General features: G+C 39.4%; 1 protein-coding gene across 1 annotated transcript in view; it reads left to right on the forward strand.

The window, feature by feature from the left end:
• The window catches only part of Nampt (nicotinamide phosphoribosyltransferase), a 35608-nt gene extending 24304 nt beyond the window's left edge, over positions 1 to 11304 (forward strand). Inside the window, exons 8-11 of the mRNA XM_051144806.1 lie at positions 1159 to 1278; positions 4900 to 5040; positions 6405 to 6539; positions 10639 to 11304. Of these exons, the coding sequence (XP_051000763.1) occupies positions 1159 to 1278; positions 4900 to 5040; positions 6405 to 6539; positions 10639 to 10749 (507 nt within the window). The 3' untranslated portion in view covers positions 10750 to 11304. The remainder of the gene's footprint in view (positions 1 to 1158; positions 1279 to 4899; positions 5041 to 6404; positions 6540 to 10638) is intronic.
• The last annotated feature ends 1078 nt before the right edge of the window (positions 11305 to 12382 follow it).

The raw sequence follows: 12382 nt of genomic DNA on the forward strand, positions 1-12382 counted from the left end.
CTCCAATAAGCAGAAAGTCCTATTTACTGTTCAAGGCCTGATTTGCCTTTTTTACAAAGTATTCGTCACAGCAGGTGTTCATTGGTGCCTTCTACTAGAGAACTACCATGCAGTGCTTCATACCAAAATGTTTTCTTTAATCTTTAAAACAAAACAAATTCTGGTAGCTCTTACTGTCTCTGTTTAAAGGAGGAAATCAAGGTTGAGAAACCTGGAAATAGGGTCCTAGTATCCAATGTAGGCCTCTGCCTGGAGTTCTCCTATACAACTGTTCGCAGCTAATGAGCAAATGGCATGTCCCTATTTACTTGTAGGAAGTGGGGCTGTAGATTACAGGAGGTCTTTTTTATTCTGTAAACAGCCCAGTCTCAATGCCTTAGCCTGAAGTATTTTACTTTTGACAAACTAAACAGCGTTTCCATTTCCATTGGGAAGCTATAAGAATAAAGAAAGTCATTTACATGGAATATTTTTATTAAGATCTTTAAGCAATTTGTATCAGGAAAGGAAGTAATTATTGTGGAAAGGGAGTGTGTCTGATAGTGTCTCTTACCAAGTTTTCAAATCTGTTAAATGCAAGCTGCTATTAAAATTCTGAGCAGAGGTCATCAGGTAGAGTGAGTTAAGTACACATGAGTTAGCTTTAATGGAGCCAAGAGCTTTGGACACACTACACATTATATATGCTTTGTTTCCATCTTACTCTGATGTTGCATTTTCTCTCAGGGTTGTGACTCAATTTCAGACAAATATTAAGCAAGCAGAACTGTTGGCCACAAGCAGAATAAGCCCTAATCAAAGGCATAATGATGAGTTTGTCGTGCTGTGCCCTACGTTCTTTCAAATAGGTGTTTTACTATTATGGTTTTTTCCCTGAATCTGTGTAGTTTGAAAGATGTGAAGGAAAACTCGTTTGTGCAACTTTAATGATATAAATTGAATGAATAGGAAAGAACATGCCTGTTTCTAATGTGATTGAAAGGTATTGGAACCAAATTTTATACAACTTTATATGTGGTTTTAAGATTATTTTAAGTAATTTAACTTTTTTATTCTCAAAATCGTTTAACCTTTTTTAGCTTGGGAAGCATACACCCTCCACCTCAGTTTTCGTTACTTATGTCATGTGTTTCTTTTGTTTGTTTGTTTTTCATTCAGGTCTTAGATATTTTAGGCAAGAAGTTTCCTGTTACTGAGAACTCAAAGGGCTACAGATTGCTGCCGCCTTATCTTAGAGTCATTCAAGGAGATGGCGTGGACATCAATACTTTACAGGAGGTATGTGTTTGCATCAGTGTCCCAAGAACGAAATCCTCATTCTTGAAACAGGTTGTTTTTATTCATAAACAGCCTATTAAAATTTAAATGCAGTTATTTTCTTTTAAAGACTTATGATGGATGATAAATGCCTTTGGTGGAGCACTTAAAGTTTAGCAATAATAATAGCTTACAGTACTGAGATGGAAGCCAAAGCCTCTATAGGTACCTTCTGCTACGAGTCTAAAGAGAAAAGGAAATACAGACTTTGGTTTGGAGAGCTTAGAGTGTATAAGAACTGGTATTCGTTGTCAGCACGGCAAATCTCGAGTCACTTGGGAACAGTCTCACTGAGGAATCATCTAGATCAGGTGGGTGTGTGAGCTTGTGGTGGGAAAATGCATCCATTGTGGACTACACAATTCCCTAGGACTGAGTCCTGTGCTGTCTTGACTTCCCCACACTGAGGGACTGTGATTTGGATGTGAGCCAAATAAACCTGTCTCCAGCCCTGAATTGCTTTCTTGGGGTATTTTATCACAGTAGGTAAAGAAACTATAAGATAGTATGAGTCAAGCCAGTGCCCAGGTTACATCATTTTCCAAAGGTTGAGTTGAAGATGGGTGCTTTGGTGTATAATGGGGTTTCTGTGGTCTATGTTTCACAGTGAGGTGTCTGGGGGTTGTAAGAGCAGAATGAAGGTGCTTCTGCCTGCTTTCTCAAACTGCCTTGCTTAAGTGGGAACTCCCTTAGCTTAAAGACACTGGGTCTTGGGACATTAGAAGCTTCAGTTGAAGTTCCCTCTTCCTGTGACTATAGGTTGTTTCACAATACAGCTGTAGCTAATCATGTGACATGATTGTGTGAAAAGGAATTAAGTACTGGTAGGACAGCCTACAGGGGAATGGGGGGAACCTTGACTATAGAAACTGGGGATGGCACATTGAATTGTTCTAGACCCCGTCATTCAACTACCTGTCTCAGGGCAGCCCAGGCCCACTACATTGAGAGTGACAACTGTTCACAGTGGGATGGGCCCTCCTGCATCAATTAGCAATTAAGAAAATGTCCCAATGACATGACCACAGGCCGGTCTGATCTGGGCAATTCTTCAGTTACAGTTCCCTCTTCCTGTCTGTGTCACAATGGCAGCCAGCTCTATCCGATTGTGATGTACAGTTTTCTGTTGGTGCAAATGCATTCATGGGTATAGGAATAACATCTTAAATTGGTTCTCAAAGCAAAGTAGTTTAGAGAAGTGGGTGGAAGAAATCCACACCCAGAGGATAGTACCTGAGTTTTTCATGTTGGAAGTGAAATTTGTGTGGTTTTAGAACCAAGAAACAGAATTCATCTGAACAGTTCCTCTCTACATATGCTAATCAGATTCCTTCATTTTGATAAAAATGGAGGGTTGCGCTTTATCTAACAAACTGCCCTCCCTCCTTGACTGCCAGCCTCACTCACCCTGAGATCCTGCTCCGCCCCGCCCCGCCCCCATAGCCATTCTCCTGCAGCATCCTGCTCTAGCTTCTACTCTGAACCAGAACCAATCTGCTTAGAAGCTTGGCCCAAAGTCTCACTTGTATTACACAAAACAGTGTCCTTTTCAGTTGGTGTCCTGGGGACTAGATCTCCTTGTGTACAGTTAGGCTCGCTACACTACACAGACTTACTAATATGATTAAAATAGTACTGACCCCCTCAAAGTCCATAGAGGTAGGGTTTCTTTGACATCTAACAGATTCCCAAGGTGTTTCTGCTCAGGGTGTTACATCGCACTGTCTCTGTTCAGGTAATGAGGCATTCCCTCTCCTTCAGCTGTCCTGCACCCGGATCTAGGAACCCTTCTAGCTACGTCTCTCGGATGGTTTCATATTGAAACTCACTTCATTCATATTCCCCTCAGTGTAAGCTCTGTGTTTAGGTCCTCGTACACCTTTGAGTTTGGGCAATGTGTTGGCTGGGGCAGAGCCTTTGTGACCACCACAGCTAACAGTAACTCTGAGTAGTTCTCAGGCAGCAAGAAGGTAGTTCAGTTCAACACAACTAGGGAGTTGTTGGTTCATACTTCAAGAGTCTGGCCCCAGGTACTTTACTGCAGTCATATTTAAGCGCAGCACAATTTGGAGAATTTGCTTTTCTGGTGAATCTTTTTTGTACAGTAAAGCTGAAGACGCACTTCATAAAATAATATGACATCTTCTATAAAGATGGTGCCTACAGTAAGTTCTGTAGGTTGGCAAGCTTAAGGGCCCTGGGGGAAGATTGGATGTGGTGTCAGCCATACAGAAAGTTCAAAAGTCACTAGGCTGTTAACCACATCTACTCCTAGCCTTCCTGGCTGGAAGCAGGTTCTGTATCTGTCTCTTGGAAGAGGCAGTCTGATGTGTTTGCATCTCTGTTCCCGTGGTGCTTCTCTGTGAGCACAAGAAGCCCCAGGCCTCCCGTAGGGCACACCAGACACCAGGCCAAATTTGTATAAAAGCTGAAGGAATCACTTTATTAAAGTAAACTGTGTGGTTTACCTTAAGTCTTACTGAAAAACAGTTTTTTGTTTTGTTTTTTTTTTAATCTATACAAGAATTAGATGGCTGGAATATTAAAAATGATTGTATTTCTCTTTGTTGGATTACTAACGTGAGGCTGTTTGGGATTCTGATTCCTTTTACAATGTTGAAATTCAAGAGAAAAGGTTAATTTGAGACAGTATGGCAGGAGAGCATGTAAATGATATGTGGGGACATGTGTAAAAGATTCGTTTTAAAGCTATAACTGACCTGTTTTAATCACTTCAGAAATGCATTTTAAATAGGCCTTTTAAACAAAACAGCTATTTTCATGAATCAAAAAAATAAAACTTAATAAATTTCATTTACTGTTTCTATAGAAAACATGATTGGATTTGTTTGTAAATAAGGTATGCGATTGGTAAATCAGTACCTTAAGAAACATAGGTAACACTGACAACGTAGTTTTTAAATCTTACATCCCTTGACAAAACTATATAAAACAGCAGAACTGTGTACCATGCAGGTCTCTCCCACTGCCTCATAATCATCCTTTCCCGGTGATGTAGTCTTAAGTCCTAACACCTAGAGAGCATCATCCATTATCTTGTTTATGCATTGGAGGACCAGGCAGTGTCACTGGTGTTACATACAAGAAGTATTACATGCTCCTGCCAATAACAACTGACTCACATATTCATTACTGTGTATATAATATCTGTCACATGTAGTAACACGGTGCACTGTGATTTATTTGTGATGACTAGAAATCCCTGGAGTCTAGTAATTTGGAGCAAGTATTCAGCTATGGTTAATGGCATTGGCAGTAATTTTTTGAGGTGGCTGGGAGAGAGAGCTTACAAAGCTGTAACTATATACAGACAATTTCCTCATTCCTCTTCACTCCCACAGCCCAACTGCAAAGACAATGCAATGAAAAACTGCACACCTGTTTCAGCCTGCCTTTTTCGCAATGAGGGAGACTTTAGAAAGAAAGTGTGTGCTATTGTCTGCCTAGGCTTATCTAAGTATTGACTGGTACAAAACAACTGTAGAGTTTCACAATATTGTCCTTTGGGAATAACCTGCGTCATCTTCCAGACCATGTGTTTGCTTGTTTTTTATCTTCTAGATTGTAGAGGGAATGAAACAGAAAAAATGGAGCATTGAGAATGTTTCCTTTGGTTCTGGCGGAGCTTTGCTGCAGAAGTTAACAAGAGACCTCTTGAATTGCTCCTTCAAGTGCAGCTATGTTGTAACCAATGGCCTCGGGGTATGCCCTTCAGCTTTTCTTCTCCTGTTACTTCCATGAATCTGGGGAAAGTGCAGTGAGTGCCATACTCAAAGGACAATATGATGTTGATGGGCACTACCTAACTTAGAACCAGGGAAAGAAAGACATCAGGGAGTAACAAAAGAAATGGGGGAACCAATAAACTGAATAATTTAAGAGAAAGGGTGTTGATCAGTTGTTGTCACTGTTTTGGTATATGCCTTTGTATAAAGAAGTTGGTTCTATTTGGGTTAGATTGTCAGCTACCTTGGCCATTAAGTACTGACAGTAATCACTGCCAAGACCATTATGAGGCTGGAGTTTGAGCTCCTGATTGTGATACCAGAATCATGTTCCATTGTCATAGTGTAGCTAGGAGGCCCTCCCTCTCATCTCTCATCACCTCTTAAAGACTGAGCAATCTGTGGAGTAGGGCTCAGGAAATGCTATGAGCCTTGAAAAAATAGAGCAGGCTTGATGGCTCAGCAGAGTTGTTTTCCGTGCAAGTGTGGTAACCAGAGTTCAATCCACAGAACCCACATAGAGGTGGAGGAGAGAACCAACTCTACAGAGTTGTACTTTGGCCACCTTCACATACATGCACACAGCAATAAACAAACACCCTTAAGAAAGCCTGTGTGTGCTCTACCACCTTTCTTTGGAGATTCCAGAGAATTCAAGGTTATCTGTTGCTCTTCCATGCCACTGCAATTGCTGGTGCCATCTGTTAGTGGTTTGCCCCTGATTTTTCTGGTCCTAAAGTAAACTGGCTTCAGATTGTTTGTTTGTTTACATCCCAAACACAGCCCCCTTCCTCTTTTCCCACTCCCACCCCCTTCCCCCTTTCCCCTGTCTTCAGATTTTTTTTTTTAAGTCTTTTGGGTTCTGATTCAGGGTCTTGCAGTGTAGTGGCCCGGGCTAGACTTGAATGCTAAATCCACCTCTGAGCTCTTACTAGAGTGAAGGTAATAAAGTAGCAAAAGGAAGAGTTTATGGAACAAAAATGTCTTTATCTTAAACACTCTAGTTCTTTCTACCATGTGTAAATGCATGTCTATCCAAATCATCCTATAAAAGATACCCAAGATTTGGGTTTCCATAGCATGACTATTTCAAAGGAAGAGGTTAATTAATGAGTTCTAACAGCCAGTTGTAGACTGATGTAGTTACACATGCAACATTACAGACTTTTTAAATTTGTATATAATACACTTAAAAACAAACAAACAAACTTGGTTTTAGCTAGAGATCCAACCCAAAGCCTTATGTGTGCTGGCGAGAGCTCTAGCATTGAGCTGTATACATGCTTTCAGAGACATTTGGTGGAAAATGACGTATCGTTTTTCTCTTAATTTGGATTTCAGGTTAATGTCTTTAAGGATCCAGTTGCTGATCCCAACAAAAGGTCAAAAAAGGGCCGGTTGTCTTTACACAGGACGCCCGCGGGGAACTTCGTTACACTGGAGGAAGGGAAAGGGGACCTTGAGGAGTATGGCCACGTAAGTGTCTGCTGACTGGAGTTTTCACAACAGCACTGAACTGGCTTTTCAAAATAAGAAAAAGGAGTTTTTATGTTACACTTTCACATTGTTTTCACAACAGTTTTCTGGCATTGAAATAATTTTTTTTTCCACAGTGACCAGCATGCTAGATATTGATGACCTTTCATAGGCTTTTGTACGTATTTGGTCTTAATCTTACTGTCAGCTAGCAGTGACTCATTTCTGGAGAAGCATAGCAAAGAATACTTGGTTTAGATATTGCTATTGGACTTCACATAACTACTTGTATTATTGAAAAATATCGCAATTTTATAATAGACCAAATAGCCATATAACAAACTTTTTGAAAAGCTATGTTTAGAACTTAATAACTGTTCTAGAAGGTTTTCATGAGTCTCAAATTCTGAGCTTAAAAAAACCTAGTTGTCTTAGTATCATAGAAATGGAGTGGGTCATTCAGATTATATAATTAGCAGACGGGAAAGCCGTAACTGAGTTTTTTTATTCTAGTTAACCAAACTGGAAAGAACATCCAGTCTGTGTGCTGACATAGGTCATGGGACCTGATGGCTTTCAGCATAAGCACACTTAAAACTGTGTACAAAAGGGTTAAAAGACGATGGATGCATAGTTCTTGAAGTTCTAGCCAGAGCAATAAGACATCAAAAGAAGATCAAGGGGATCCAAATGGGAAAGGAAGAAGTCAAATTATCCCTATTTACAGATGATATGATAGTGTATATAAGTGACCCCCAAAATTCCACCAGAGAACTCCTACAGCTGATAAACACCTTCAGCAAATTGGCAGGATACAAAATAAACTCAAAGTCAGTAGCTTTCCTGTACACAAATGACAAACAGGCAGAGGAAGAAATTAGGAAAACTACTCCCTTCACGATAGCCACAAACAATATAAAATATCTAGGAGTAACTCTAACCAAGCAAGTGAAGGACTTATTCAAAAAAAAACTTTAAACCTCTGAAGAAAGAGATTGAAGATAACATCAGAAGATGGAAGGATTTACCTTGTTCGTGGATCGGGAGAATCAACATAGTAAAAATGACCATCTTACCAAAAGCAATTTACAGATTCAACGCAATTCCTATCAAGACACCTACAAAATACTTTGAAGATATTGAAAGATCAATTCTCAAATTCATATGGAGAAATAAAAAAACCCAGAATAGCAAAAACAATTTTATACAATAAAAGATCCTCCGGAGGAATCTCCATACCTGATCTCAAGCTGTACTACAGAGCAACAGTAATTAAAACAGCATGGTACTGGCAAAGCAATAGGCTGGTGGATCAATGGAATCGAATTGAAGACCCAGATATGAATCCACACACATTTGTTCACTTGATTTTTGACAAAGACGCCAAATCTATTCAATGGAAAAAGGATAGCATCTTCAACAAATGGTGCTGGTCTAACTGGATGTCTACATGTAGAAAAATGCAATTAGACCCTTATTTATCACCATGCACAAAACTCAAGTCCAAGTGGATTAAAGACCTCAACTTAAAACCAGAGACATTAATTCAGTTAGAGGAAAAAGTGGGGAAGAGCCTGGGACACATAGGCACAGGAAACAACTTCCTGAACAGAACACCAACGGCCCAGGCCTTAATGTCAGCAATTAATAAATGGGACCTCATGAGGCTGAGAAGCTTCTGTAAGGCAGGAGACACTGGCAGTAGAACAAAGCAACAGCCTACAGAATGGGAAAAGATCTTCACTAACCCTTCATCTGACAAAGGTTTAATATCCAAAATATGTCAAGAACTCAAGAAATTAAACACCACCAAACCAAACAATCCAATTGAGAAATGGGGCTCAGAACTAAACAGAGAATTCTCAACAGAGGAATATCAAATGGCTGAGAAACACTTAAAGAAATGCTCGTCCTCGTTAGTCATCAGAGAAATGCAAATCAAAACGACACTGAGATTCCATCTTACACCCATCAGAATGGCTAAGATCAAAAACTCAAATGACACCACATGCTGGCGAGGATGTGGAGAGAGAGGAAGACTCCTTCATTGCTGGTGGGAATGCAAACTAGTACAACCACTTTGGAAATCTATCTGGTGCTATCTCAGAAAAATGGGAATAGGGCTTCCTCAAGACCCAGCTATCCCACTCCTTGGAATATACCCAGAAAATGCCCTACCACACAACAGGGACATATGCTCAACCATGTTCAAAGCGGCTTTATACATAATAGCCAGAACATGGAAACAGCCTAAGTGTCCCTCAGTAGAAGAATGGACTAAGAAACTGTGGTACATTTACACTATGGAATACTACTCAGCTATTAAAAACAAGGAATTCCCAAATTTTGCGGACAAATGGATTGATCTAGAAATTATAATGAGTGAGTTCACCCAGAAGCAAAAAGAGACAAACGGTATATACTCACTTATATCAAAACACTAGCCCAAGGGATACGTACCATGAAAAACTTTACTTACCAAGAAAGTGGGTCAGAGGAGAGGACATCCTATTGAGACTTTAGGTGAGAGTAGCATGGAAGAATGGGGAAATAGTAGGATCCACAGGGTCCTGGAAACCTACAAGAAGAACTTTATGACAGTCAGATCTGGGTCCTGGGGTCTTCCTCAAACTAAGGCACCAGCCAAGGAGAATATAGGCAGTAAACTTCGAACCCCTACCATGACCTAGCCGATGAACAGGATATTCTCCACCGTTGAGTGGAGAGTGAGATCTGACTCTCACATGAACTCTGGTGCCCCTTTTCTGACCACGTCCCCTGGATGGGGAGGCCTGGTGGCACTCAGAGGAAGGATAGCAAGTTACCAAGAAGAGACTCGATATTCTAAGAGCATATATAGGGGGAGGAGGTCTCCCTCAATCACAGACATAGGGGAGGAAAGAAGGGGGGGAGTGGGGGGGAGGGAGGAATGGGAGGAAACAGGGGAAGGGCTAACAATCCAGATGAAATATGAATAAATTAATAAAAATATGTAATTAAAAAATAAGAATAATAAAAAATAAAATGTTCAGATAAAGCAAAAAAAAAAAAAAAAGATGATGGATGCTAAAGCCACTAGATGGAAGGAGGGATGCAGTTAGAGAGAAAAAGCTTGTCATGAGTGTTTATGTTCTCCACAAACAAAGGCGCATTTAGTGCTATTGTGATGCTTTGGTACTGTGCAAATTAGGCTGCTTCAACAACTATGTCTTCTAAGGTTTGGGGTTGGAATTAATAAGATAATCTTTTTGTAAAAACCATGTGACCTTGTACATTAGCTTTTAGATATGTAATCCACCAGCAGTGCTTTGAGTAGGTTTCACATAACAATTGGAGCCACCAAGGTTCTGCTGTATTGGGTCATCTCAAATGAGGCAAAGCCAGTTGAGGTGAAGTGAAAGGAAATGCGTGTGTGACATCAGTCCAGTCTGCTGTGCAGTCGTAGTATAACGGTAATGATCGTGGGGACATTTTGGTTGGCACATAAAAACCAGCATTTTCTGCTACTTTATATTGAAACTTATAAAAGAAAATGCTACATCTAGAACACTGTCATTTGGAGCACACAATATTCCAGCTAGTATTGTGTCTCATGAGAAAGGAAATTAAGATGAGCTTCAGTGGGTTTTTCATGTAGAAACTGGGCTTTGCAGAGCCCAAGGAAGATCCAGCCCTCGTGCTCTGCTGAGTCCTCAGTGACTTCGAGGGAAGAGTCTTCATGTACGTTGGTCACTATAATGAAACAGAAATCAATACCTGGTTTTCTGTTTCTATCTTGTGTTTGGTTTGGGGATCTGATCCCTTTTTTAAGGCCAAAATTGAATGGCTAACACATTTATTAAAGTTGTAGATTGATAGGTCTAGGCTGTTGGCCAGGCTTTATGAATAATAATTGCCAGGGCCACCTCCAAGCAAACATATTTCTTCAACAGTGGAAAGATGAGGCATCTGGTGTTTTGTTTCTCCTTTTAAGAAAACAGGCCTAAGAATGTTTTCTCATAATCTTACTATTATAAGTTGACCTCTTAGGTAAATTCATCAAAGCATGACTTGAATATTTGGTAATGGTCTTTTTAATAATGAAATTTACATTCTACAGGATCTTCTCCATACAGTGTTCAAGAATGGGAAGGTGACAAAAAGCTATTCATTTGATGAAGTCAGAAAAAATGCACAGCTGAACATCGAGCAGGATGTGGCACCTCACTAGGCTTGTTCAGCCTGCTTGTTATGTGTGCAGTGTGTGTAGACATACATGCACGTGTGTGTGTGCCTATGTGTGTGTAATAACATGTCCATTGTACAGATGTGTGGGTTTGTGTTTATAATACATTGCAGCCAGATTATTTGTTGGTTTATGGACATACTGCCCTTTTAATTTCTTTTTCTCAGTGTTTAGATGATCTCAAATTAGAAAAGACTTATAACCATGTACAAGATTAATGGCTAAAGTAAGCTTTTTAGGGCCCTTTGCTAATAGATAGTAACTCAATCTGGTGTTGATCTTTTCACAAATAACAGAACCAAGAAACTTTTATATATAACTACAGATCACATAAAACAGATTTGCATAAAATTACCATGACTGCTTTATGTTTATATTTAACTTGTATTTTTGTACAAATGAGATTGTGTAAGATATATTTAAAGTTTCAGTGATTTAACAGTCGTTTCCAACTTTTCATGATTTTTATGAGCACAGACTTTCAAGAAAATACTTGAAAATAAATTACATTGCCTTTTGTCCATTAATCAGCAAATAAAACATGGCCTTAACGAAGTTGTTTGTGTTGTTGTACATTTGGAAATTATGTCAGGACATATACCCAACAGAATTACTAACCTCACTGCCCTTGTAGAATTTGCATTAGTCATTCTACATCGAAGAGAATAATGATTCTTACTCGAGTGTCTAGGCATTGTACAGTTCTTCACCTTGGTCATTGTGTTGTACCAGTGATGCCAAATTCGAAAGGCCTGTTCTGCAATTTTATATGTCAGATATTGCCTGTGGCTCTAATTGCACCTCAAGATTTTAAGGAGATAATGTTTTTAGAGAGAATTTCTGCTTCCACTATAGACTATATACATAAATGTAAAATATTAAAGTGGAAGCAGTGTATTTTAAAGTAATTACACTTCTGAATTTATTTTTCATATTCTATAGTTGGTATGACTTAAATGAATTGCTGGAGTGGGTAGTGAGTGCGTTTATTTTAAATGTCTTGATTCTGTTATATTTTCATTAAGTTTTTTAAAAATTAAATTGGATATTAAACTGTATGGACATCATTTATTTTTAAATGATTTAAAATCATTTAATTTCAAATTAAACCCTTAGTAACTAACACTTAGGCAATTTCTCGATGTTATCCCCAATGGAAAACATAATCAGTTCTTACTAGAAGAATATTATTTAATGCAGAGATTTAGCCAAATTTAAAATATTCACCATCTGTGTTCATATGATTTACTGCTAGATCCTGAGTAGCCATCACACCCAACAAGACACTAATCTCTTGGAGGTGACACTGCATCAGCTCTAAGGTGGGATTGGCCAGTTCCCTGCAGGCCAACTTCACACTGCTCCTTCATTTGTCATTGCATACTGCCTAAGGCTGCCTCCCATTTCACTGGCAGGAACTGAGGAGTTGCAGTAAAGACAAATAGTTCACGAAGCCTGGAATGTGCGCTTCTGCGCTCACCACACAAACACAGGAAGCTCGCTGGCCTGTGCTCTAAGAAAGGAGCCTGCCTTTGCATCTTAAGAGAAATGTTGGTTTTTCTGGGAAGGGAGGAAGGTGAATTTATGGAGTTTCTCTTCTTTCTCATTTAAGAATCTG

The sequence above is a fragment of the Acomys russatus genome, chromosome 1, assembly GCF_903995435.1.
Source record: "Acomys russatus chromosome 1, mAcoRus1.1, whole genome shotgun sequence".
Classification (NCBI taxonomy): Eukaryota; Metazoa; Chordata; class Mammalia; order Rodentia; family Muridae; genus Acomys; species Acomys russatus.